At 49.5% G+C, this 27,492-nt stretch overlaps 1 protein-coding gene across 3 annotated transcripts in view; it reads right to left on the bottom strand.

Annotated features, from left to right (window-relative positions):
- LOC147112699 (uncharacterized) overlaps positions 1-27,492 on the bottom strand; it is a 139,614-nt gene that overhangs the window by 39,501 nt on the left and 72,621 nt on the right. For all 3 annotated transcript variants that reach the window (XM_085997213.1, XM_085997212.1, XM_085997214.1), the window contains 2 exons: positions 23,149-23,333; positions 21,639-21,793 (listed from right to left, as the gene is read on the bottom strand). In XM_085997213.1, coding sequence (XP_085853339.1) covers positions 21,639-21,793; positions 23,149-23,333 — 340 coding nt within the window. The remainder of the gene's footprint in view (positions 1-21,638; positions 21,794-23,148; positions 23,334-27,492) is intronic.

Here is a 27,492-nt window from a genome sequence, read left to right on the forward strand (position 1 = left end):
CAGTATACAGGGGCTGCAGAATATAGTTCCTTCTGCAAAGTACATACACTACAATTCCTCCCCTTTTAGCTAAACAGTACATAACATTCGATTAATAATCAAATAACATATTTACAATTACAGTTGCTATATACATTAGCTGAAGTTAAGCAATTATAAGTTCAGCCTTTGAGGAGGCTTCCTGATTCTGTCTGGATAACGCCTTTTTGGGGTATCAGGTTCTTCTGGCAAAGTTGATTCGGGATCAACGTCGTTGTTTGGTTCGTCTGCTTCCAATATCACCGATTCTGAGGTAGATGCAATTGGTACTTCGGTTTCATCACCAGGTGTATCGGATCGTGGTGTGGATTTGACGTTTTCCAGTGACTCTAGAATCTGGTCAGCATGGCGTCTTACAATGCTCTCTCCAACGTCCACGGTATACATTAGAGGTCCTTGCCGTGTGCAGATCGTTCCTGGCTGCCATTTCTCTGTGCGGTAGTCCCGGGCCAAAACTGGTTGACCTATCTTAAAACTCCTGGTCGGCCTTTCATTCATATTCTGAAACTGCCTGTTCTCCACATCTCTTCTGATGTTTGGCTTAACCAAATCCCAGCGGCATCGTAGTCTTCGATTGAAGAACATCATGGCTGGAGTTTGGTTGGTAACCGCATGTGTCACATTCCGGTAGGCAAACAAGAAGTTATCCACCTTGTGTTGTAGGGGTATGTCTTCATTACACATTGCCTTGATAGCCTTCTTGAATGTTTGAACGAACCTCTCAGCCAATCCATTGGTGGCTGGATGATATGGGGCGGATGTGTAATGCTTAACACCATTGTTCTTTAAGAACCTCCGGAACTCTTCAGACACAAACTGTGGTCCATTGTCGGAGCAAATCTGTTCAGGCAGCCCATTTCTGGCGAATATGGTTCATAAGACTGTGATAGTTTTTTCTGTGGTGGTTGAGGACATTTTTATTACCTCTGGCCACTTTGAATGTGCAACCACCGCAATTAAAAACATCGAGTCCATAAATGGACCAGCAAAATCAATGTGTACCCTTTGCCATGGAGATGAGGGCCACTCCCATGGATGTAGAGGGGCTTGTGGTGGGGCGTTTTGGACCTTCTGGCATCCTGTACAGCTCTTGGTCATCTCTTCGATTTCTCTATCGATTCCCGGCCACCACACAAACGCTCTGGCTAAGTTCTTCATTTTTACCCCTCCCAGATGACCCTCATGAAGCTCATTGAGCACTCTATCCTTCAATTTGGGTGGAATTACTACTCTGGATCCACACATCAAGGTTCCTCTGCACACTGACAGCTGTTCTCTTCTCGGCGAGAATGCTGGCAACAGTGGTTCGCCATGTGCTGGCCATCCCTTCACCGTTAAATCATAGACCCTGGAGAGTGTCGGGTCATTTCGTGTTTCCTTTTCTATGTTTGCATTCGTCACAGGTAGACATTTGACTATGGTCGAGTGGAATATCTCCACAGGATCCACTGCAGGTGCTTCTTCCACCGTCGGCAACGGTAGGCACGACAATCCATCAGCATTCCCATGCTGTTTAGTTCCTTTGTACTCGATGTCATATTGGTGTGCCCCTAGGAAAAGGGACCACCTCTGTAGCCGTTGTGCTGTCATTATCGGGACGCCCTTCTGAGGGTTGAAAATGGAGACAAGAGGTTGATGATCAGTTAGTAGAGTAAATTTCTGACTGTGCAGGTAGTGATTGAACTTCTTCACCCCCCACACCAGGCGGAGGGCCTCTCTGTCAATCTGGGCGTAGTTACGCTCGGCTGAAGTTAACGAGTGTGACGCAAAAGCTATCGGCCTCTCTGAACCATCAAGGAATTTATGTGACAGTACCGCTCCAATGCCGTAGGGAGATGCATCACACGCCAGTCTTATCGGTAGTGATGGGTTGTAGTGAGCCAATACTTCTCTCGAAGTGATTAGGTCTTTACTCTTCTGAAAGGCCCGCTTACATTCATCGCTCCATTTCCATGCTACTCCAGTTTGTAGTAGGGCGTTCAGTGGGTGCAGAATTGTGGACAAATTCGGCAAAAACTTATGGTAGTAATTCACCAATCCGAGGAATGACCTCAGTTGCGACACATTTTCAGGCGCTGGAGCCTTAACTACCGCTTCAATTTTGTCAGGGGACTTATGTAACCCCTCTTCATCAATCACGTGACCACAATACGATATCTGTTTCTTAAAAAACTCGCACTTGGGGCGATTGGCTCGTAGCCCATGTTCTCTTAGTCTAGTGAGCACCTGCTCTAGGTTGGCAAGGTGTTCACTGTCATTTTCACCTGTCACTAGGATGTCGTCCAAGTAACACTGAGTCCCCGGAATCCCTTGCAGGACTTGTTCCATCGCTCTTTGCCATATCGCCGGAGCTGATGCTACTCCGAATACCAGTCGATTATACTGGTAAAGACCTTTGTGAGTGTTTATCGTGAGATACTTCCTAGAGGATTCTTCAACCTCCATCTGCAAATATGCTTGTGCTAGGTCAATTTTTGTAAAACGCTTCCCTCCAGATAGTGAGGCGAAAATATATTCTATCCTCGGGAGGGGATACTGTACTGTGTGAAGGACTGGGTTCACCGTCACCTTGAAGTCCCCACAGATGCGAACCTTCCTTGGCTCCTCAGACTTATTGTTTAACGATTTTTTCATGACAGGAACGATGGGTGTCGCCCACTCGCTCCAGTCTACCTTAGATAACATGCCTGCATTCTCCAGATTCTCCAGCTCTGCCTCGACGGCTGGGCGAATTGCATACGGTACCGGTCGTGCTTTGAAAAACTTGGGAATTGCATTCTCTTCTATTTTTATCGAGGCGGTTACGCCTTTAAGAGTTCCCAGTTCTTGTTGAAATACCTCTTTAGCGTTAGCTAAGATTTTTGACACTCGTCCAGGTGTGACGTCGTCATCCTTTTTACCAGCCACAGTCAGTGCCTGAATGGAGTGCCAGTCTAAACTTATCTTTCTGATCCATTCACGTCCCAATAACGGTGGTCCACCATCTTGCAGTATGTACAGATACAATTTCTGTATTTCCTTGCCGTTGTATTCGACAGGCACCCTTATTTTCCCTCTGGGGTATACTTTCTGCCCCGTATACGTCTTCAAGACAATGGATGTCTCTTTCAAGGGTATGTGTGAGAATAGCCGCTCGTAGTCTCGTCGATTCATGATGGTCAGGGCTGATCCTGTATCCAATTCCATTTTGACTTGGGACCCTACTATCGTGAGGGTGACCCAAATGGTTCGGTGAACCTCTTTTGTGATTACGTTGTGAAGTTTGAGACAGCTTAGTCTCTTGTTCCCGGATTCACTATCGCTCTTCTGGTCTTCGGAACTACTGTCCGTCATCTTTTGTACTTTCCTGTACTGTTCCTTAGTAGCCTTTTTGTTGTCGTTAGTCTTCTTCCCAGACCTGCAAACTCGTGCAATGTGTCCCATCTTTCCGCATTGCCTGCATATTTTGTCCTTGGACCAGCAGTCCTTCTGGTCATGGGTTGTTCTGCCACAGCGATAACATTTTTCAAATCCCCGTGTCATTTCATGGGTACCGTATTCCTGTGGCTTTTGCTGTATTTCCGCAGCTCCCCTTGCTGCTGCTTCGTACGATACTGCCACACTGAAAGCCTTATCTAGCATCAGCTCTTTCTCTGAGAGTAACCTCTTCTGGGTTCCTTCACTCAGGAGTCCACAGACAAATTTGTCCCGTAGGGTATCTGCCAGTCCTGCTCCGAACTGGCAGTGCTTTGATAGCTTGAGTAGTTCCGTAAGGTAATCAGCATTGCTCTCATCTTTATGCTGATTTCTCTTGTGGAATTTAAATCTTTCTGCTATCAGCAGCGGTGTAGGATTTAGGTGTTCCTGTAGGATATCAACAATTTCGTTAAAACTCTTCGCCATCGGTTTGGCTGGAGTGATCAGGTTCCGCAATAGGCCATACGTTCTTGCGCCCATTAAGTTTCGTAGTACCGATGCCTTTTTCTCATCGGCTACTTCGTTTGCCTTGCAATATACTTCGACTCTTTCCACATACGTGGTCCAGTCTTCTATTGCATTAGCAAAGGCAGTGATATTGCCAGTCTTCGGCATCTTGGAAATCTAAGATGGCGCTTCCCGCGCTTTGCCTTCTTCCCCGATTGAACAAAATGGCGCCTCCCGCGCTTTGCCTTCTTCCCCGCTGGATTAAGATGGCGCCTCCCGCGCTTTCTGTCTACTCCGCTGCTGCTAGCACTGTTGCTGGCGTTTTTATGCCTTGATGGCGACGCCCTATGGTCTTCGCTCACTTCCCCCCCGCGCTGCTGCTAACGCCGCTCTCCGCGGTCCCCGTGGCAAACTGCAGCTCCTCGCGGCTTCCTGCGCTTCTAATTTCTTTTATTTTCCTGTCATCAGAGCAAACCCTACGGGACACTTTCCTCCCTCTTCTCGGGTCTGTACGCTGCCCGGCTTCATAGCACCGGCCGCGCCCTGTGTGCTCCACCCTCTCTCTCTCTCTCCTCTTCCCGACAACGCTGCTCGGCCCCGTTGAAAAGCCACCCGATCGAGCTCTAGCCCGCCGCAGCCCAGGAAGGATCAGTGTACTACCTGCCACCAGCCCGATTAGCTGGAACACCATAGACAGGATAACCAAGCCCCGCTCTCGACAGCCTCTCCTGCAAATCTTCAACTCTGATGAATCAGAGGTGTTTGCCCACGGTCGACGCCCGTTTCTTCTGTTTGTTTGTTTTTTCTTCCTTCTGGCCTCGACCTCTAACAACTTCGCTTCAGGGATGGATCCCCATGAGGTGGTGCAGAACTGTAGGTAAGTTCGGATCTGCTCGTTGCCAGTATTATGTCCGTGTGTAATTGAGACACGGACTGCAGGAGTTGGTTACAACAGGTGTTTACTGAGTGGAGACAAAACTGGAACTACTATGCAAAGTTACTACACAGGCTTATATACAGGGGTGGTCACTACTGGTACTGCAGTATACAGCGGCTGCAGAATATAGTTCCTTCTGCAAAGTACATACACTACACAGTGCTTTTCTTGATGGATATTAATGACTTGGATGTGGGTATTGTGGTAAACCACTGTTGTTAGTATTGTTGTACTTGTCTGTGCATGCCTCAGCTGACTCCGCCCCTGGCTCCACCCTCATGGCTGGGTATAAAGGTCGCTGCTCAGAAGCCTCCGGCCCTTTTGGATACCAGGCAACCCCAAGAGGCATGCTCTGTTCTTTGGTAATAAAAGCCTGTTTATTACTTACTCAATCTCCAGTCTTTTGTAGCAATTGATAGTGCATCAATTTTATTACCAAAGTTAAATGTTGGCTGCGGATGCTGATCAACCGATGGCGCAAAACGCTGAGCAGCAGGCGCTGCTGCGAGCCCTCAGACCAACATGCCTGGACCTAGACCCCCAAGAAGCGGGTTCGTCGACTAAATTCGCACAATGGCTGCGTTGCTTTGAGGCGTATCTGGAAGCCTCGACCGTGACTCTTGATGAAAATAAACTGAAAATCCTGGCCTCGAAGGTGAGCCACCAAGTCTATACTTTAATCCAAGATGCGACGACCTACGCGGCGGCTATCGACCTACTGAAAGGGCAGTATGCACGCCCGGTTAACACGGTCTATGCCAGGCACCTTTTAAGATCTCGCAGACAGCAGCCCGGGGAATCGGTGGAAGTCTTCCTACGGGCACTGCGGGTACTCGGACGCGGCTGCGACTGCAAGGAAGTATCGGCCGCGGCACATGCGGAGGGACTGATACGAGACGCTTTCGTTGCGGGTCTAAGGTCCGACTACTCCCGGCAGAGGCTGCTGGAGAAGGGTGAAATAGACCTGACAAAAGCAGTGTCCCTCGCGCTCTCGCTCGACGCGGCCCACAGAAATATGGACGCTTTCTCCCCTCATCGCCCCGCGCCGTGGACGCCGCAATCTTGGGCCATGGGACCGCCACCTCCAACTGCTGCAGCGATGTCCAAGGCACAAAAATGCTATTTTTGTGGCCAAGCTAAACACCCTAGAGCACGCTGCCCCGCGAAGAATGCTACCTGCTCCGGCTGCGGGAAGAAAGGTCACTACGTTAGCGCCTGCAAAGGGAAGACCGCTAACGCCAGCAGCGCTGCGTGCGAACCGTGGGCGCAGCCATCTTGTCCGCCATCTTGGGCTCCCCCAGCCGCGTGGGGACCGTGGGCGCCGCCATTTTGTCCGCCATCTTGGACGCCTCCGACTTTGGTTACGGGGGACCCGGACTCCACCACCGCCTCATCGGACGACCGCATCGACACGCTTGAACATACGCTGGCTTCCGTGACGCTGGATCAATCTCTCCCGCATCAACTGTCCAGGTCCATGATGGACATTACGGTAAACGGCTGCGCCACTACCTGCCTTTTTGACAGCGGGAGCACGGAGAGTTTTATACACCCCGACACGGTGCGCAGTTACTCTCTCCCGGTCCTGCCGACGCGTCATCGCATCTCTATGGCTTCCAAAGCCCAGTCAGCGGACGTCGGTGGCTACTGTATGGTGACTCTTTCAGTGCGGGGTACTGAATACAAAAATTTTAAACTTCTGGTCCTGCCCCATCTCTGCGCTGCCGTCCTACTGGGGTTGGATTTTCAGTGCCACCTTAAGAGTGTCACTTTAGCGTATAGTGGACCCCTCCCCCCTCTCACAGTCTGCAGCCAGCAGTTTTTAAATCGCCCGCCGCGCGCCATTTGCAGCCTCTCCACCCTTAAAGTCTCCCCCCCCTCCTTGTTCGCTAACCTCACCCGCGACTGTAAGCCCATCGCTACCAAAAGTAGGCGTTACAGTGCCGGGGATAGGGGTTTCATTAAATCCGAGGTAGCGAGACTCCTGAAGGAAGGGATTATCGAGAGCAGCAATAGCCCATGGCGAGCACAAGTGGTGGTGGTGAAGGCTGGCGGCAAACAGCGCCTAGTTATTGACTACAGCCAGACGATCAACCGCTACACCCAGCTGGATGCATATCCACTCCCCCGCATATCTGACATGGTCAATCAGATAGCACAATACCGGGTGTTCTCGACGATTGATCTGAAGTCGGCATACCACCAGCTCCCCATCAGGGCTGAGGACCGCCAGTACACAGCTTTTGAAGCTGACGGTCGGCTCTATCACTTTCTCAGAGTTCCCTTCGGCGTCACCAACGGAGTTTCTGTCTTCCAACGGGAGATGGACCGGATGGTTGACCAGAACGCGCTCCAGGCCACTTTCCCATATCTAGACAACGTCACCATCTGCGGCCACGACCAGCAGGACCACGACGTTAATCTAGAGAAATTCCTCCGGACGGCCCAGCGGCTGAATCTCACATACAACAAAGACAAATGTATGTTTCGTACTACGCGCCTTGCTATTCTTGGCTGCGTAGTGGAGAACGGAGTCATCGGCCCAGACCCCGATAGAATGCGCCCCCTTATGGAGCTCCCCCTCCCCCACTGCCAGAAAGCACTGAAGAGATGCCTGGGGTTTTTCTCTTACTATGCGCAGTGGGTGCCCAACTATGCGGATAAAGCCCGACCCCTCATCAAGTCCGCCTCCTTCCCCCTGACAGCAGAGGCCTGTGCAGCCTTCACTCTCATAAAAGGAGACATTGCGAAGGCCACAATGCACGCTGTGGATGAGTCCCTTCCTTTTCAAGTGGAGAGCGACGCATCCGACTTTGCCCTAGCTGCAACCCTTAACCAGGCGGGGAGACCCGTGGCCTTTTTCTCAAGGACCCTCCAGGGCCCCGAGATTCGACACTCCTCTGTCGAAAAGGAGGCCCAGGCCATTGTGGAAGCCGTGCGACATTGGCGGCATTACCTGGCCGGAAAACGATTTACCCTGCTCACTGACCAGCGTTCAGTGGCTTTTATGTTTCATAATAAGCAGCGGGGCAAAATCAAGAATGACAAGATCTTAAGGTGGAGAATCGAACTCTCCACCTACAATTACGATATCTTGTACCGGCCCGGGAAACTCAATGAGCCCCCAGATGCCCTATCACGTGGTACGTGCGCCAACGCGCAGGTTGATAGGCTACAGACCCTCCACAATGACCTCTGCCACCCGGGGGTCACCAGGTTCTTCCATTTTATCAAATCCCGTAACCTGCCCTACTCCATCGAGGAGGTCAGGACCATGACCAGGAACTGCCAGATCTGTGCCGAGTGCAAGCCGCATTTTTATAGGCCAGACAGAGCGAGCCTGATCAAAGCCACGCGCCCCTTCGAGCGGCTGAGCATCGATTTTAAAGGGCCCCTCCCCTCCTCTGACCGCAATGTGTACTTCCTCAATATAATTGATGAGTACTCCCGTTTCCCGTTTGCCATCCCTTGCTCGGACATGACCAGTACCACGGTCATTAAATGTCTGAATGACCTCTTCGCCTTGTTCGGTTTCCCTAGCTATATCCATAGCGACAGGGGCTCATCTTTTATGAGCGACGAACTTCGGCAGTACCTGCTCGCGAGAGGCATTGCTACAAGCAGGACCACCAGCTACAACCCCCGGGGTAACGGCCAGGTGGAAAGGGAGAATGCGACAGTCTGGAAGGCAGTCCTTTTAAACTTAAAATCTAAGGGCCTTCCGACCTCCCGCTGGCAGGAGGTCCTCCCTGCGGCGCTCCATTCCATTCGGTCGCTGCTCTGTACACCCACCAATGCCACTCCTCACGAGAGAATGTTCTCCTTCCCCAGGAAGTCCACGTCGGGGATTTCGCTACCAACATGGCTGACTTCTCCAGGTCCCGTCCTACTGCGGAAGCACGTGAGGACCCATAAGGCGGACCCCCTGGTCGAGAGGGTGAGCCTCCTCCACGCTAACCCGCAGTATGCTTACGTGGTGTACCCGGACGGGCGGGAGGACACAGTCTCCATTCGAGACCTCGCACCTGCAGGTGCTCCTGAAACACCCTCTTCGCCACCCACCGCTACTCCTGCCTACCCCCAGGACACAGTCCCCGCACGAGACCTCGCACCTTCGGGTGCCTCTGAGAGACCACCATCGCTACCTCCCATTACCCATGCTCTGACCCCTGTAGACGGCATGCAGCAGCCCCAGGGTCCGCCACCTGCTACACCTCCTCTGAACGAGACACCGGGTTCACCGTTGGATGCTGCACCATCACCGCCGCTGCTGCGACGCTCAGGACGGCTTACAAGGCCTCCTGATAGACTTCAGTACACGAATTTTTAGTGCACTTCACCCCGCCGGACTCAATTCTAAACAAGGGGTGAATGTGGTAAACCACTGTTGTTAGTATTGTTGTACTTGTCTGTGCATGCCTCAGCTGACTCCGCCCCTGGCTCCACCCTCATGGCTGGGTATAAAGGTCGCTGCTCAGAAGCCTCCGGCCCTTTTGGATACCAGGCAACCCCAAGAGGCATGCTCTGTTCTTTGGTAATAAAAGCCTGTTTATTACTTACTCAATCTCCAGTCTTTTGTAGCAATTGATAGTGCATCAGGTATACAGAGCACAATTTCAAAATTTGCAGATGACAGAAACTTGGAAGTATAGTGAACAGTGAAGAGAATAGTGATAATTTCAAGAGGACATAGACAGGCTGGTGGAATGGGAGGACATGTGGCAGATGAAATTTAATGCAGAAAAGTGCAAAGCGATACATTTTGGTAGGAAGAACGAGGAGAGGCAATATAAACTAAATGGTACAATTCTAAAGGGGGTGCATGAACAGACAGACCTGGGGATATATGTGCACAAATCGTTGAAGGTGGCAGGGCAGGTTGAGAAAGCGGTTAAAAAGCGTACAGGATTCTGGGCTTCATAAATAGAGGCATAGGGCTGGATTTTGCCATTGGGGGGGCGGGTCAGGTGGTCAGCGGTTCCCGCTCCCACCTCCGATGCCAGGCGGGATAATTTAGCGATTTTGCCCTGATTGGGCAATTGATTCTCAGCGTGTGGGAACCCCTGGCCCAATCAGTCTTTTGGTCCTGAAACTCGCCTCTGATGACGTCATTTATGCAGCTGCATTTAAGGGCTGCAAGCAGCCTTGGTTCATTTTCTGCCTTAGAACTTTTATGTGGGATTCTTCTAAGGGATTTGTGCTGCTGATATGTCAACTTCAAGGTCCAAGGCCGCACCCCGCTTTGATGAGGACTCCCTCCATGCTCTGGTGGAGGGAGCCAGAGCTCAGAAAGAGGTGCTGTTTCCTTCCTCTGGGAGGAAAAAACCTCCCCAGCAGACCAAAGCTGTGTGGCTGCAAGTGACACAGGAGGTCAGTTCAAGATCAATGTGCAGCAAAACCTGGCTGCAGTGCAGAAAGAGATTTAATGACCCTCTCTGCACAGGAAAAGTGAGTATGATGTCACCATTACCCTCAATCTGCTCCCCATCGCCTCTCATCACCAGCACTCTGCATCGTCAACCTCCTCCTCCACATCCCACTTTACCCTTACATCTCTTGCACCCTTAACCATTCCCTCTCTCTCTATGGTCACATTCACTTAACTATTTGACTATGCTGCCCTCACACTCCCTATCACTGTTATGCTATGATGACAACAACTTACAACACACAGGGAGGGCCCTTGGTCTTGGGACCTCACTCCATCTTTGTGTCCTTCTAAGCATCTATGCTATGGATTTTCTACACTCACTCCATCATTATCACTCAAACTCCACTTGTGTCCCTCATTGCAGGAAAAGAGAGCCCACAATAAGAGGGAAAGGGCGAACAGGAGGAAGGCCACCTTCAATAGCCCAGCTCACCAGCGCTGAGGAGGCGGCCCTCGAGATCGTGGGAGCCGAGGAGGATGTGCAAGTGGGGGACGGACAGATGGGTGCATCAGAGCAAGCTGGTGACAGAATAGATTTGCATCTCTCTCATTGACATTGCATGAGTGACTGATATTGATTCTGATGCTCTAACAGATTGATTTATGATCATTTGCACAATTCCATGTGCATGCAATGTTTATATCACATGTCTAACTCTTTCCTTTACTCCTCCACAGGACCATCGACAGCCCCCTTCTCCACTGTCCAGGAGGAAGAGCCTGAGCCAGAAGACTTCTCAGAGGAAGCTGCAACCTCTGAAGGCGCAGCGTCAGCAGAATTAAGCACACCCAGCACCAGCGCAGACACTCACACCTCGGTGGGACCTTCAGGACATAGAGTAGTGTTGTTCCCTGGTGTATTACAGCTCACAAGTGAGCATCATCAGATGGTGGAGACAGGGACAGCAGTGGAGAGTCCTCATCGGAGGCCGCAGGGCGCTCCTAGCTCTGCTCAGCTGGATGTCGACCCTGTGTGACATAAGAAAACTACTAGGCACTTGGTCTAAGCATTAAACAAAGCTTTAATCAACTGTTTTACAACATGGAGGTCTAGTTGTGTCCTTCACTAGTTCCTGTTAAGAATGTCCTGCGCAAGCTGAGCCCGTGCCTGAGTATTTATACTCTCCCTGGACAGCGCCACCCGCAGGCCGCTCTGTATTATTTCATAAGTCTTTCTTTCATGAATGACTGATTCATGTCCCTGTGCCTCCGGCTCCATCCAGGAGAGCGGTGATGGAACTCCAGGAACAGATGCAGGAGTCTCTGGCAGGTTTTGTCTCCAGGGTCACTGCGAGTGTGGAGAGGATGGAGGAGTCCATTGCTAACATTAGCAGAGCCTTTGTGGAGGCATTGGCGCATGAATGCATCACCACGGAAAGGATGGCAACCTCCCTGGAAAGGATGGCTACCTCCATGGTAAGGATGGCTACCATAGAGGAGAGGATGGCTACAGCCATGGAGGAGCTAAGTAGCCAGGGTCTTGAAAACATGATCATCGTTCAGAATAGACTGACATCTCTGGAGGGGCGATGGGCAGCTATTGAGCAGAGAAACCAGAGCTTCATGGAAGTCCTCTGGAGTAGGACTGCCAGTGCAGAAACGGGTCCTCATAGCCACCCTGAAGTGCAGCAAGGTGCTGTCAAGCCACTTGCAAGCACTGAGGTGGGGCTACCCCAAGAGAGGGATGTTGGTGGCAGACAACTAGGAAGTGAGGGCTCCTCTCCAAGCGCTCACACTCCCATGTCACTGCGGAGCCCTCGGTCAGAGCCCCACCAGAGTCCTCATCCAACTGAGATGGGCGTCTCAGCCCCTGCACAGCTGCAGGAGCAGCAGACTGTTGGCGAGTCCTCACAGGCTCGCAACCCCAGAGGACACCCACCAAAGGTGTTGAGGCAGGAGCAGCATGAAAGTGAGCAAGGAGCCTTCACATCTGCTGAATCCACAGGGGAAGCACCACATAGGAGCACGCGTAAGAGGAAGATAAAGCACAAGTAGTCACAAAGGTAGTCACTTGGGTGTTCTGTTGTGTTTAATTGTGAAATGCCATCCTTTACTGAATGTTATAAAAATGAAGTGAAGGCAAACTGTTGAAGTTGTGGGCTGTGTCATTTTGCAAATGGGACTTCCACATTGAGGGCTCAGAGCAACTTGGATTTGTCAGTATGGTGGTCAGAATGATAGGAAGCCGCAGGTTCTTGTCCATTGTCGATGGTGGGGTAAGAAAGTGCAAGCCAAATGTGTTTGATTGGGCAGCCTAAGCAAATCTGGCCAAGATGAGTGCATCCCTTGCATCCCGGGCAGCAATGTTCTCGCGTGCTGCTGCCGCTGGTTGATGTGCCTCCGCAAGGTCTTCCTTCTCCGCTCTCCTCATCCTCATCCTCATCTGAGGAGGCTATGCACTGAGCCACTTGTACCTCAGCCAGCTGCAAGCCACGATGCTGTGCCATGTTGTGAAGTGCACAGCAGACTACGATAATTCTGGAGACACTGGCTGCTGAGTACTGCAGGGCTCCACCTGATTAATCAAGGCATCTGAATCACATCTTCAGCAAGCCGATGAATTGCTCGATAATGGATCTGGTGGAAATGTGGCTAGAGTTGTAGCGCTCCTCAGCTTCGTTGGATGACCTCCTGACTGGTGTCATTAGCCACGTCTTCAGGGGATAGCCCTTGTCTCCAAGTAGCCATCCGCAAAGTTGGTTTGGCGGACTGAAGAGCGGAGACACACTAGACTGCCGCAGGATGAACAAACCATGGCAACTGCCAGGGTACTTGGCGCAAACATGCAAAATTTCATTCTTGTGGTTACACACCAGCTGTACGTTGAGGGAGTGGAAGCTCTTGCGGTTGACAAAAAGAGCTGGATTGTGATGGGATGCCTGAAGGGCCATATGTGTGCAGTCTACGATGCCCTGCACCCTTGGCAAGCCTGCCATATTAGCAAATCCAACCACACGCGCGGTTATACCTGTTTGACCCTTGGAGAAGTTGATGTAATTGTGCACCTTTGCAAAGAGGGCATCGGTGACCTGCATGATGCAAGTGTGTGCGGCCAACTGGGAGATGCCGCTGATGTCTGCTGTTGATCCCTGGAATGAACCTGAAGCAAAAAAGTTGAGTGCGGGGGTGACTTTTACGGCCGCTGGTAAGGGGTGTCCACCCGCTCCTCTGGGCTCCAGGCCTTGGTGCAGCATTGCGCAGATGTCACCCACTACCTCTCGCGAAAGTCTCAGCCTCATTTGGCACTGCTGCTCAGTCATGTTGAGGTAGCTCGTCCTCTGTATGTAAACCCTGTTTTGGGGGTAGCTCCTGCAGCGACGTGCTTCCCTGCGCTGGTGCCTTGAGGCCTGTGCAGCTTCAGGTGGGTGAGCAGCAGGTTGGTGCTCCTGTTGTTGGTGCTGCTGTTGCTCTGGGCTCTGCTGCTGCCATGGCTGGTCTTCATCCGAATCTGAGGTCCAGGAGGAAAGGAAATAAATGGTTCCCATGCTGCTGGTATATACCTCAGTTGAGGAAGCGCTCAGTCAAGGTGGGGAGAGGGTTTTCCCCAGGAGGTCACAGTGGAGATGGATCTCAGCTTCAACACTTCCAAAATCAGTAGACCTGCAAAAAGTTCTCCAAGACCTGAGAAAAGAAAGTTCTGCCACCTGCAAATGATCATTGTTGAAAACTCAATTTTTATGGTGGAGCTGCAGCTGTTAGGAAGCCAATCACTTGTGAACCCGACAGGATTAGCTGGCGTGTTCCAGGAGAGACGTGCAGCATGCTGGAAATGTGGTAAACTTTGAAAGGCCTCTCAAAATGGGATTATAGAGGTACTTAAGTGGCAGTTAAGTGCCTTAAGGGCCTATCCCGCCGCTTGGAGGCGGGACCGAAACAGAGTCTGCAAGCCCACATTTGGCAAAGTTGCGCAGAGGCAGGTTGAAGGCGGGATCGGAACCCGCCGCCATTTTTTGCAACTTTCCCACCTGACCCGCCTTCAAACCCACCTCTTCGGGGCTGGCAAAATCCAGCCCATAGAGTACAAAAGCAAGGAAGTTAAGATGGACCTTTATAAAACACTGGTTCAGCCTCAACTGGAGTATTGTGTCCAATTCTGGGCACTACACTTTAGGAAGGATGTGAAGGCCTTAGAGAGGGTGCAAAAAAGATTTACAAGAATGGTTCCAGGGATGAGGGATCTAGACAAAGTAGATAGAGAGAAACTGTTCCCATTGGTGGAAGGGTCGAGAACCAGAGGACACAGATTTAAGATGATTGGCAGAAGAACCAAAGGCGACATGAGGAAAAACTTTTTTACGCAGCGACTGGTTATGATCTGGAATGCACTGCCTGAAAGGATGGTGGAAGCAGATTCAATCGTGGCTTTCGAAAGGGAATTGGAAAATTACCTGAAGGAAAAAAATGTGCAGGGCTACGCAGAAAGGGTGGGGGAGTGGGACTAACTGAAGTGCTCTTGCTGAGAGCCGACACGGACTTGACGGGCCGAATGGCCTCCTTCTGAACTGTAACCATTTTATGATTCCCTGCTCCTCTACAGGGTGCGCTGTTGCAGTCATCGCAGATGCAATCAACACAGAATCAGTGAATTGACATGAACTTCCACATAACTGAAGTCCCTCACCCCTGGTATCATTCTAGTAAATCTCCTTTGGACCCTCTCCACGGCCTTGACATCCTTCCTAAAGTGTAGTGCTTAGAATTGGGCACAATACTTCAGTTGAGGCCGAACCAGTGATTTTTAAAGGTTTAGCATAACTTCCTTATATGGTGCACAATACATTATTTGACTAGTACAACTTAACAGGCATGGTATTCAGTGCATCTCACTCATGCTGGTAGGTTAAGCACATCAAAGACATAACATATGCTATACCTAACCTGGCAGTGTTCTGTATAGACACTGAGAGCAACAAGGAAAAATGTACTGTTCTACATAACTGTACCTTGTACCTTGGTGAAAATAAACATTCATCCCTCAAAGATATTAAAATGTTAAACCTTGCATGTGGTATTATGTTAGCTACGTTTACTGTAAATAATTCATTATTTTTTTCCTGTGGAACTTTTGATTGATAGATTGCGACATTCCAATTTGCATGCACCAAACAAGTAGATGTTCTGACGAAAGGTCATCGACCTGAAACGTTAACTCTGTTTCTCTCTCCACAGATGCTGCCTGACCTGCTGAGTATTTCCAGCATTTTCTGTTTTTATAAGTAGATGTCTCTACAAGGAATAATGCATAATTTAATCCAGAGCCACTGTAAATGCCTAAAGAAAATCTTTGTGTAATAATAAATTTGAACTTTATCACAGTAATATTTTTCACCTGAATAGAATCTAATTACGAACAGGAAAATGTTACACATCAGCCTGTTGTAATTTATTAACTTCCTGGCAGGAAGGTTATTGCATTTGCTCAAGTGCCTTTTTCTCATCATACAGCGGTTAGTATTTCCTACCTGGCTGATGACTTTAGTGTATGCTCCTTCAAATATTAAAGACTGTAATTTAAAGCTTTTAAAATCCTATAACTATAAAGGACATCACAAATACTTTACTTTTAAAGTTGGCATGCCAAATTATGCCCTTCTGGGCAGGTGTGAATGAGTATGTTACATACAGGGAATTTTAGTTCGTATGTATCTTAACCGCACAAGCATGATTAATATAATTTCCTCTTTCCTACTTTTTTAGTTCATTTCAAACAGTTTTCTTCATGTTTACTTTAACACACACCAATTTAACCATTTTGATCTAGGTATTGACATGAAATCTTCACTTATGTCCAATATCCATTTTACATTGCAGGCCCTCCAGCACCTCCATTACACATTTGCTTAGTTTTTTCCTCTTCAGCATTTTATGGCTCATCTTCCATCATTACCATCAGTTGTTAAAAAAAAGTCCAAAGTAGTATAAAGTACAACTATCTAGATGTACCTGTGTATAGCGGGTAATTTTATTCTTATTAGAGGAGATCCCCACTCCAGACAGTGAAGATCCTGGCCATTTCTTCGCTTTTTAAATTATTTTTCAGATTTTCCTCCTTTCTGCTGAAGGGTTTGAGTCATGCTGGGCACATTTCCAGGCTGTTTTACCATGTAGGGCATCACAGTCAAGCCCAATCCTGTCCTTACCCAGCACGCACACACATATATGCTCTAGCATGGGTCATAGTCTATTTTCCCCTCAGCAATTCTCCTATCCTGAAGGCAATGACTACTTACGGGGTATGTTGAATTGAATTGAACTTTGTGGCTTAGCTACTCACAAGGGAAAAGCAGACATGAGGAGATTGGCTGGTAAACAACTGAACAAATTCATTTCTCAGTCCAGCTTTTCCTAATCAGATAAAAGAAACACAGTGTACTAATTCAATTTCTATCACCCCATGCATGTGCATGTGCTATGCACTTTCCAAACATGAAGTTATGTGGAAATTTAAAGAAATTAAGTTTTCTTCTTGTATTAAGAGGAGACTTAGAAGTGACCTAATTGAAGTTTACAAGATTATAAAATGATTTGACAAAATTGATCCAGCCAAATGGTTTACATGGCAGAAGGTGCAAATACCAAGGGACGTTAGCTAAAATTTAGCAAGGATGGAATAAGAAGGAAAAACAGGCCAAACTTTTTCACCCAAAGGGCAATAGAGCTGTGGAGTAAATGATCAAAGAATGCCATTGAAGAGCATAGAATAATGGGATCAAAAGACAATTAGGGGCGATTTTCCACGGGGGTTATCCCAATTGTCCGTCTTTTTCCAGAGTTTCTGCGGATCTTTCCCAAAGTTACTACTGACAATCAGTAGAACCCCTCAGAAACTTAACCACTGTGAAAGCATATGTTTTTTCTCCATTTAAAGAAGAAAGTTACTCTCAGCCATACAGAGGGAAACACATTGGATGTATGACTTGCCACGTGGAAGGAGAATCATGTGGATGCAGGCCATCGAAGTTATGGGTCAGGGAGAGCTGACAGGCTTCTTTCCAGTCCAATAAGACAAGTGTTATTTTAAATTTCTTCTTGTTTGCTCCTCAAACTCACCCATTTATTTATTAACATATACAGGTACATCTACCGAGTAGCCGCAGCATGGGGGAGACTCAATGTATTGCCCTTGATATGGTGATAGGTTTTCATCTTCACCATCTGGGTGGTAATCACACACCCTTTATAGAACCTGCCTTATTTCATTCTAGATTACTAGGTTTCACTGCCCAAATAGTGAAAATGAAAATCTACTGAGAACATAGGTTTCCAGAAATAACAACAGAAAACGCTGGAAAAACTCAGCAGGCCAGGCAACATCCGTGGAGAGAGAAACGTTTCAGGTCGAAGACCATTCATCAGAACTAAGAAAAAAGCAGGAAATGAAACAGATTAAAAAGCAAGTTTGGGGGCTGGGAAATGGGGGAGGGGATGAAAGAACAAAAGGGAAGGTCTGTGGGGGGTGAAGAGACATTAAGAGATATTCAAGGTGAGACGAGATGGTAAAGAAACAAAGGATGGCTCTAGATGAAGTGTGAAATGCGCTGGCAGAATGAAAGACAGCTGCCATGTGGGAGAGAAAAAAAAAGGAAAAGGCACAAACCAAAAGTGTGGATAAAAAAATATAAAAATATGATAGGGGCCGAGGTTATGATCTGAAATTGTTGAACTCGATCTTAAGTCCGGAAGGCTGTAAAGTGCCTAATCGGAAGATGAGGTGCTGTTCCTCGAGTTTACGCTGAGCTTCCGTGGAACAATGCAAGAGGCCACAGACGGTGAGGTCTGAGTGGGAATGGAGCGGTTAATTGAAATGACAGGTGACCGGAAGCTCGGGGTGACCCTCACGGACTGAACGGAGGTGTTCCACAAAGCGGTCACCCAATCTGCGTTTGGTCTCCCCAATGCAGAGGAGACCACATTGTGAGCAGCGAATACAGTATACTAGATTGCGAGAAGTACAAGTAAATCGCAGTTTCATCTGGAAGGGGTGTTTGAGGCCCTGGACGGTGGGAAGGGGGGAGGTATAAGGGCAGGTGTTGCATCTCCTGCACTTGCACGGGAAGGTGCCGGGCGAAGGGGAAGAGGTGCTGGGGGTGAAAGAGGAGTGGCCAAGCTGTCTGGGAGGGAGCGGTCCCTATGAAATGCTGAAAGGGGAGGGGAGGGGAAGATGCGTTTGGTGGTGGGATCATGTTGGAGGTGGCGGAAATGGCGGAGGATGATCCGTTGAATGTGGAGGCTGGTGGGGTGAAAGGTGAGGACAAGGGGACCCCTATCGTGGTTCCAGGAGGGAGGGACGGGGTGAGGGCAGAAGTGTGGGAGATAGAACGGACACGGTCGAGGGCCGTGTCAACCATGGTAGAGGGGAATCCTTGGTTGAGGAAAAAGGAAGACATGTCGGAAGCACTGGTGTGGAAGATGGCATCGTCGGAACAGATGCGGCGGAGACGGAGAAACTGAGAGAATGGAATAGAGTCCTTACAGGAGGTGGGGTGGGAGGAAGTGTAGTCGAGGTAGTTGTGGGAGTCAGTGGGCTTGTAGTGAATGTTGATCAATAACCTGTTGGTCAATAACGGTGCCGTTTCCTGTTCTCGCCCTGAACTAGACAATTTCATTCACTTTGCCTCCAATTTCCACCCTTCCCTCACCTTCACATGATCCATCTCCGATTCTTCCCTTCCCTTCCTTGACTTCTCCGTCTCCATCTCTGGGGATAGGTTATTGACCAACATTCACTACAAGCCCACTGACTCCCACAGCTACCTGGACTACACTTCCTCCCACCCCGTCTCCTGTAAGGACTCTATTCCATTCTCCCAGTTTCTCCGACTCCGCCGCATCTGCCCCGACGATGCCACCTTCCACACCAATGCTCCCGACATGTCTACCTTTTTCCTCAACCAAGGATTCCCCTCTACCGTGGTTGACACGACCCTCGACTGTGTCCATTCTATCTCCCACACTTCTGCCCTCACCCCTGCCCCTCCCTCCCGGAACCACGATAGGGTTCCCCTTGTCCTCACCTTTCACCCCACCAGCCTCCACATTCAATGGATCATCCTCCGCCATTTCTGCAACCTTCAACATGATCCCACCAACAGACGCATCTTCCCCTCCCCTTTCAGCAATCCGAAGAGACCGCTCACTCCCAGACACCCTATTCCACTCCTCCATCACCCCAAGCACCCCTTCCCCTTCGTCCAGCACCTTCCCGTGCAAGCACAGGAGATGCAACACCTGCCCTTATACCTACCCCCTTCCCACTGTCCAGGGCCCCAAACACCCCTTCCAGGTGAAACAGCGATTTACTTGTACTTCTTGCAATCTAGTATACTGTATTCGCTGCTCATGATGTGGTCTCCTCTACATTGGGGAGACCAAACGCAGATTGGGTGACCGCTTTGTGGAACACCTCCATTCAGTCCGTAAGGGGGACCCTGAGCTTCCAGTCGCCTGTCATTTCAATTAACTGCTCCATTCCCACTCGGACCTCACCGTCCTCGGCCTCCTGCATTGTTCCAGGAAAGCTCAGCGTAAGCTTGAGGAACAGCACCCCATCTTCCGATTAGGCACTTTACAGCCTTCCGGACTCAATATCGAGTTCAACAATTTCAGATCATAAACTCGGCCCCTATCATATTTTTATATATTTTTTATCCACACTTTTGGTTTGTGCCTTTTCCTTTTTTTTTTCTCTCCCACATGGCAGCTGTCTTCCACTCTGCCAGCATATTTCACACTTCATCTAGAGCCATCCTTTGTATCTTTACCTGTCCTATTACCATCTCGTCTCGCCTTGAATATCTCTTAATGTCTCTTCACCACTCTCAGACCTTCCCTTTTGTTCTTCCATCCCCTCCCCCATTTCGCAGCCCCCAAACTTGCTTTTTAATGGGGCAGTAATTCCTCCCCAAACGCGTGAGTACGGACGGGGTACTCACGCGTCTGGCCGGAGGAAATGCCGGTTTTCAGCATGCACAGCGCATGCGCTGAAAACCGGCATTTCCTCTCCTCTAACCCAAGAGGTGAAGAGGCTAGCGCGTGCGCTGTAGGGGGCAGCGCGTGCGTCTTGGATTTCCTCTGTTTTGGGGGATTTGCGCATGTGTAAAGGCCTCCGGTCTTTACGCTTGTAAAAAGCACACGTAAGTATTTATTTTTACAGGTAAGTAGTGTTTTAGTGCAATTTAGATTTTTTTTTCCACAGGTTTATTATTTTAAAGAATCTACAATAAGGTAAGTTTAGTTTTAGACCCTTTTTATTAAAAAATTATTTTTTTCAAAAAAAAAAATTACTTAATTATTATTAAGACAGCTCTTACTGTCAAACTCATGAATGAGTTTCCCCTCCCCTGATTGGCTACACAGTGCTCACCTGATCCCAGCCGGCACATCGCACTAACTACGCCGCTGGATCAGGTTAGCACAGCGCGCCGACAGCTGAACCGGGCCTGTGAAAGGAAATGCAAGCAGGCCCGGGCTTCAGATGTCGGCGCGCAGGGTTAGTGCAGATCGGGGGCTTGCACGCGCGGCAAGCCCCCGATCTAATTTCAGGGCCAATCTGTTTTATTTCCTGCTTTTTTCTCAGTCCTGACGAAGGGTCTTCGACCTGAAACGTTAACTCTGTTTCTCTCTCCACGGATGTTGCCTGGCCTGCTGAGTTTTTCCAGCATTTTCTGTTGTTATTTCGGAATTGCAGTATCCGCAGTATTTTGCTAACGTATAGGTTTCCAGAACACAGGTTTCCTTTCTCTTTGTGTCGGGGCTTCCCAAGATGATGCACCTGCCACCAGGAATGTACAGGAAGTTGGGACATCACATGAGCACCTGTCAAGCCATCGTGACCACACAGTCACCAGCTCAGCTACAGCTACCTCAAGCGAATCAGAAAAACAAGGTCAGGAGAGAGCAGCTGGTGAAGCACACAGCACAAGTGAGGAGGAGTAAGTTTGGGCTGCTACTGGGCTTTTGTGTGTTGACTTGCATTATTTTTTTCTTATGGTCTGGCACCACCTGCACATTGATGGATGAAAGCCTAAATCGCGTGGAGTTGTTATTATGGGTCTTGATGGCTACATGCGTGCCATAAATGAGGCCCTGCACATACTCCAAATGCAAGCTACTCTATGCATGGAGTGTAAATGTGGAAAATTACCCCAATTGTGCCAAATGGCCTTTTAAAAAAGAAATTCTTAAGATGGCGGCTAAGTGTGGATTAGTGGTACAATGGTTTGTGGGCATCAGTGGATAGCTCGGCAATAAAATAAAGCATTATTTTGAAATTCTTTATCTCTGATTGGCCAACTTGAAGTTTGATCACTTTACCCCCAAAGATAGTACCTGAAATCACGTGTGATTTTATCCTGCATGGTGGCCGTGTTGGAATAGTATTTTTCCTCCATTTCATGGAGGGCTGACTGCACTTTTAAAAGCTCCAGTCGCTTTTCTCCAAGCTGTGTCTCAATCACCTTCTCCTGCTCTGACCTCTGTGCAATCTGGAAACAACAGATTTAAACAAATAAAGTCAACTCTAATTAGCATGGTTTCAATTTCCACACTAAATCATAAGGTCTTCAACATTTGTTTTTAGCAGCATTTTATTGAAATTTGGAAATTTTTGTTTTAACTTATCCTATGGTGTTGTTTACAGTGAGATGCAGCCTTTATAAAACCAGTATGCCAAGTTGTGCCATCTAGCATGATGAGGGACACTGATTTATTAGCTTTGGGAGTGGCCTTGGGATCTGGGAGTGTGGGATGGGGAACCAGGGTCTGCCAATATTGGGAAGAGGTTGCAGGGTCAAGCACTCTTTGAGGAAAGTTTTAGGGTCCAGGAGCACTTTAGAGAGGGGTTCTGAGTGCATTGGATGTGTTGCTAGGATCTGAGATTACTGGAATAGAAGTGTTGGGATCTGGAAGCATTAGAGAGGGATGTCCTAGGGTTACATAGAATTACATAGAAACTACAACACCGACACAGGCCATTCGGTCCAACTAGTCTATGCCAGTGTTTATACTCCACACAAGCCTCCTCCTACTCAAAATATCTCTTTCTATCCCCAGAGGCTGGCAGTGTCAGTGGATTGCTAGTAGTACTGGGGGAGGGGGTGGGTGGGTCGGGGGGGGTTACTGGAATCTAGCAGCCTTGCGAGAAAGGGGTAGCAAGAGAATGGGACCCAAAATGTTCTTGGCTCCTTTTGTGTCACAGTTTTCCTGCTTATCAGCTGCTTCTCCATCCCCTTTTGGCTGTCTTGCACCCTCTTTCGCCATCAGCTGGTTACTGCCTTTAAGGTCCTGCCTTAAAGCATTAAATGCGCTATTACTGTTTCCTGACTTATGGGGGTGATTTTGGACTTCCGCCACGCTGCCCGCCCAAACCCAGTGCTGGATGGTGTGAACCATTTAGCCTTATTTAAATGCGTGCTGTGGGCACCCCACTTGCTGGTTGTGGGAGGACGGGCGATCGGCTGATTCTGAAGTTGAACCGGTTGGCAGGTCATGCCTGGGTGGAAGGAGGGGGGCTGATCCTGGGAGTGCACTCAAACGATCCAGCAGGGGGCCAGAGTTTTCTTGTGGGAGCAGAAGTGCACCTCCTGGCTCCACAAAAATAAAAGTAAAACATTTCCTGGCCCATTTTTTGAGCGGCCTTAATGCCCATGTGCACCTCAAAATTGCAATCGGGATCCTACAATCGGTGTAGAAGCCAGATTTGCATATTTAAGCAGCTCCTGCTGGAAATTGGTGATTTAAAGGAGATTTCAGTTCCACTCAAATGCCTCACTCCTTAATTTGAACTATCAGTGACTTAAACTTACTAAACACGGACATCTGATGGACATGCTGAACTTACCTGTTCCTTTATAGTGATAACTTTACGCTCATTGTTCTTTAGGTTAGTGACCTGTCGTTCCAGTTCCTGTTTGCTCTGCAGTAACTCCATTTCTTTGTGTGAGAGCTCCCTGTCCACGAGCTCCTTCATCTTCTTTAGCTGCACTATCTCTTCCACAAGAGACTGCTTTTCCTTCAAATGAGAATCTGCAGTTTGTAAATAAATTATATTCTTAAGTATTACTGAGGGAGCCGATTCATGCGAGAACTTTTCAAAATAAAATTAAAACCATTTTGATGCACCTTTGTAAATCATTTATGGTAGTAAAGGACAGGCAGGTTTGTCATGTATCGTATATTGTATCCCAAAGTACACAGTAATCTTCTGAAAATGATTCCCTACTTAACACAACAACAACAACTTGCCTTTATATAGCAACTTTAATGTAGTAAAAACGTCCCAAGGCGCTTCACCCAGCTCTACCTCACCATCACCTCTCTTGACCCCTCCACTGTCTCTGATTTTTCACACTGCTTGTCTGACATCCAGTACTGGATGAGCAGAAATTTACTCCAACTAAATATTGGGAAGCCATTGTTTTCGGTCCCCACCACAAACTCTGTTCCCTTGCTACTGACTCCATCCCTCTCCCTGGCCACTGTGTGAGGCTGAACCAGACCGTTCGCAACCTTGGTGTCGTATGTGACCACCTATTTCCACCTCTGTAACATCGCCCGACTTTGCCCCTGCCTCAGCTCATCTGCTGCTGAAACCCTCATCCATGCATTTGTTACCTCTAGACTCGACTATTCCAATGCTCTCCTGGCCAGCCTTCCACCGTACAAAAACTTTGCTGCCTATAACCTAACTCACACCAATCCTGTCCCAACTATCTCTGTAACCTCCTCCAATTATTCCGAGATCTCTGCGATCTTCAGCTGGCTAGGCCCCAAGCTCTGGAATTCCCTCCCTAAACCTCTCCGCCTCTCTTTTCTCCTTTAAGACCCTCCTTAAGACCTACCTCTCATCTGCTCTAATATCTCCTTCTGTGGCTCGGTGTCAAATTTTGTTTGATAACGCTCATGTGAAACGCCTTGGGATGTTTTACTACGTTAAAAGCGCTATATAAATGCAAGTTGTTGTTGTTATGAGACAAAAATTTGACACTGCTGTAAAGGCACCACAAAGGCAGTGACGGTCTTCTGAAGGTCAGAGTACAGTGACAGTGCAAGTCTACCAACAGCAGTAAGAAGCAACACCTACAGTTTCTAATTAAAACATTTAAATTATACATAAATAAATAAATATATATATAAAGCGGTTGGTTTGTCTGTCTATCTGTTTGTCTGTCTGCTATACACTCAAAAGTTATAGAGCGTACCTACACGTATGTTATATCAAAAGAAAGATTATGATCAGGGGAGTCTAATAGGCGTATTTACTTTTTGGTCAGACAAAAATTGTTCGGACAGTAGACAAAAAACGTTCAAAAATCCGCTCATTAGCGGTTGACCAATCCTACCGCTCATTAGCATTGAGTGACGTGATGGTGGACCAATCCTACAGTTCACTGACCTGATGGTTGACCAATCGGTGCGTCACAGGCGGGACCTAATCCTGCAGCCTCCCGAAACTTCGCTGCCATTTTTTTCATCCCCACAGCGACAGCACCAGCCAAACAAACCCGCACATTGCGGCTCCGGGAGCGGGAGGTGAGTTGCAGTCACTCGGCCTGGGCCTCACAACCGCTCGGCCCGAGACACAGAGCGGGCAGGGGAGCATCAGCGGCCGGCCGTAAACCTCGCGACCCGCAGCGCGGCTCCCGGCCGCACCGGCAGCTCAGCTGGGGTCCGTCTCGGCCCCAGAGCCCGGCCGGGCCTGAAGCGCTAGGCCCCGCATGGCCACGCGGCCGGGGTCAATTTTCAAAGCCCTTCCCCGGGTGCCAAAAGAGGGGGAGGGAGGGAGAGTGAGAGAGGGGACAGACAGGGGCAGGGAGAGAGATGGGGGGACAGAGAGAGGGGCACGGAGAGAGAGGGGGAGGGACAGAGAGAGGGGCACGGAGGGAAAGACTGACACAGAGCGCGGGAGCGGCAGCACCCAGCCATAAACCGCGCGGCCCAAAAAAGCCCTGGCAATGCCGGGCCCCCCCAGCTAGTCTACCTCTATCTATCTATCTATATATATAAAAGGATACATCTGTCTGTCTGTCATTCTGTCTGTCTGTATTGTATAAACTCGAAAGTTATAGAGCGTACCTACACATGTGTTACATCGAAAGAAAGCTTACGATTCCAGAACCGTCATAAGCATATTTACGTTTTGGCGAGACAAAAATTGCGCCCGCGGTATCCAAAAAACGTTCAACATTCCGCTCATTAGCATCGAGTGACGTCGAGGTCGACCAATCGTACGGTCGAGTGACCCGACGGTCGACCAATCGCTGCGTGGCGGGGGCGGGTTCCTGGCGCGTGCGGGCGGACCCTCCTAGAGTCGGGTGACGGGACGATTGACCAATCCTACGCTTCGGTGACCTAACGGTCGACCAATTGGTGCGTGTGTGGGCGGGCCTTATCGTTCTGAACCGAGGTGAGTCGCCGCCATCTTGATTCCAAACTTTTCATTTCTTTTTCCCGCTTTCTGCGTCTTTAAAAAAAAAGTTGCTTTTAAAACACATAGGCCTAGAAATTCAGTTGTTTGCGCCAGCCGCTAGCGCCTTATGAGGAGGCGATGTGGGGCGCTAGGCGGCTAGCGGCCGGGCGCAGCGCGATCTGCGCCTCTCCCCAACTTCAGTAAAGATTTAGCGGCGGCGCAAAGCCTTTGCGCGCGCTCAGCTGCGCGTGCAGATCCTGACGTCATTTCATCGTGCAACGCCCTTTGTGCGCCCCGAACCGGAAATTCAGTGGCGCCGCCCTTCTTTGCGCCTGGCGCCCCCAGCGACTGGTAGAGGGGAACGGTTCCCAGTCGCTGTGGGGTGCGGGGGGCGCTATTTAAAGGGGACTCCTCCTGCAGTATAAGTGGCAGCCATTTTGTGCCAATCCCTCTGTGTGAGAGACGGATATTTGGAGAGAGACAAAGGCAGAGAGCTTTCTGCTTTGACTCAGCGCTTGCACAGGTACTTGTGGCTTCAGGCCAGAACTTTGCACTTGGATTTCACTTTCAGTGCCATAGCCTTGAGTCGCCACATATAATGGGGGCTGCAATGGGTGGAAACGTTGGCTTTCTGCATTGCATTCAAAGGGATCAGAGACAGACGCCGTGAGAGAGTGCCAGTCATGGCCAGACGGAGATTGGCCAACAGGCGTCGGCACAGGAGGCCTTACCCACCCAGGGTATACTGCCAGCAGTTCTCATATCTGAACATGTCTGAGGAGCAGTGTGTTCGGAGGATGCGATTCAGAAGGGAGGTGGTCACTGAGATCTGCCACCTGCTTCGCAGAGATCTGCAGCCACAGCTGAGGAGCAGGACATCTCTGTCAGTGGCAGTGAAGGTGACGGTGGCTCTCAACTTCGATGCCACTGGCTCCTTCCAATCCGCTACTGGGGACATTGCCAACATCTCCCAGTTCGCGGTACATGGCTGCATCCGCCAGGTGAACAATGCCCTTTTCAGAAGGAGACGTCAGTACATCTCCTTCCCCATGACCCTGGATAAGCAGCAAGAGTGTGCAATCGGCTTTGGAAGAATAGCGGGCTTCCCCATGGTTGAGGGCGTAGAACTGATGAACCAGCAATGGTCAGGCCTTGCTTCAGGGCTGCAGTGTGCAGGGCATGGCAGCCAAACAAGTCGACCCTTCCCCTTTAAGAGCCGACCGGCGCCAGCGTGCCTGCCTTCATTGAGCAACTCGCCGCACCTGCGCTGCGCCCGTCCTCGGTGTTAGCGCCCCGGATCGCCGGCTTAGCGCCTAATGATAGTCGTGCATCGCCTGCTTTAGCGCAGCAGCAAACTCTTGGGGCGATGCCACTGAATATCGGCGAAGGTGGCGCGAAGTTGCGCCGGGCGCAAACTTTAGCGGCCGCCCAGCTGTAGCGCCCCAAACGTGGCTATACTGAATTTCTGGGCCATATTATTTTTTTAAAAAGTTAATTACTTTCTAAATCTTTTATCTAATCTCATTAATTTTCCTACCTTTCCCCGTTTTTGCAGGTAGGCCTCGAAGCCTGGGCGTCTGTTGCCAGCCAGGCTGGACCCTAGGCAATTGTTTTGTGGCAAGCTCCTCCCACCCCTCACCCCCCCCGCTGGGCCCGATTCCGAACCAGCGGCCAGCCATCTTGATAAAGGCTGGCTGGGCCCGTCCTTGCAACCCTCCCTCGCGCCTCCATCTCGGGCCTGACGGCCGAGGGCGGCGGGGCTCGGGAGGGGAGGGG

This window comes from Somniosus microcephalus, chromosome 9 (assembly GCF_052327205.1).
Source record: "Somniosus microcephalus isolate GS21.2 chromosome 9, FLI_Smic_1.0, whole genome shotgun sequence".
In the NCBI taxonomy this organism is placed as follows: domain Eukaryota; kingdom Metazoa; phylum Chordata; class Chondrichthyes; order Squaliformes; family Somniosidae; genus Somniosus; species Somniosus microcephalus.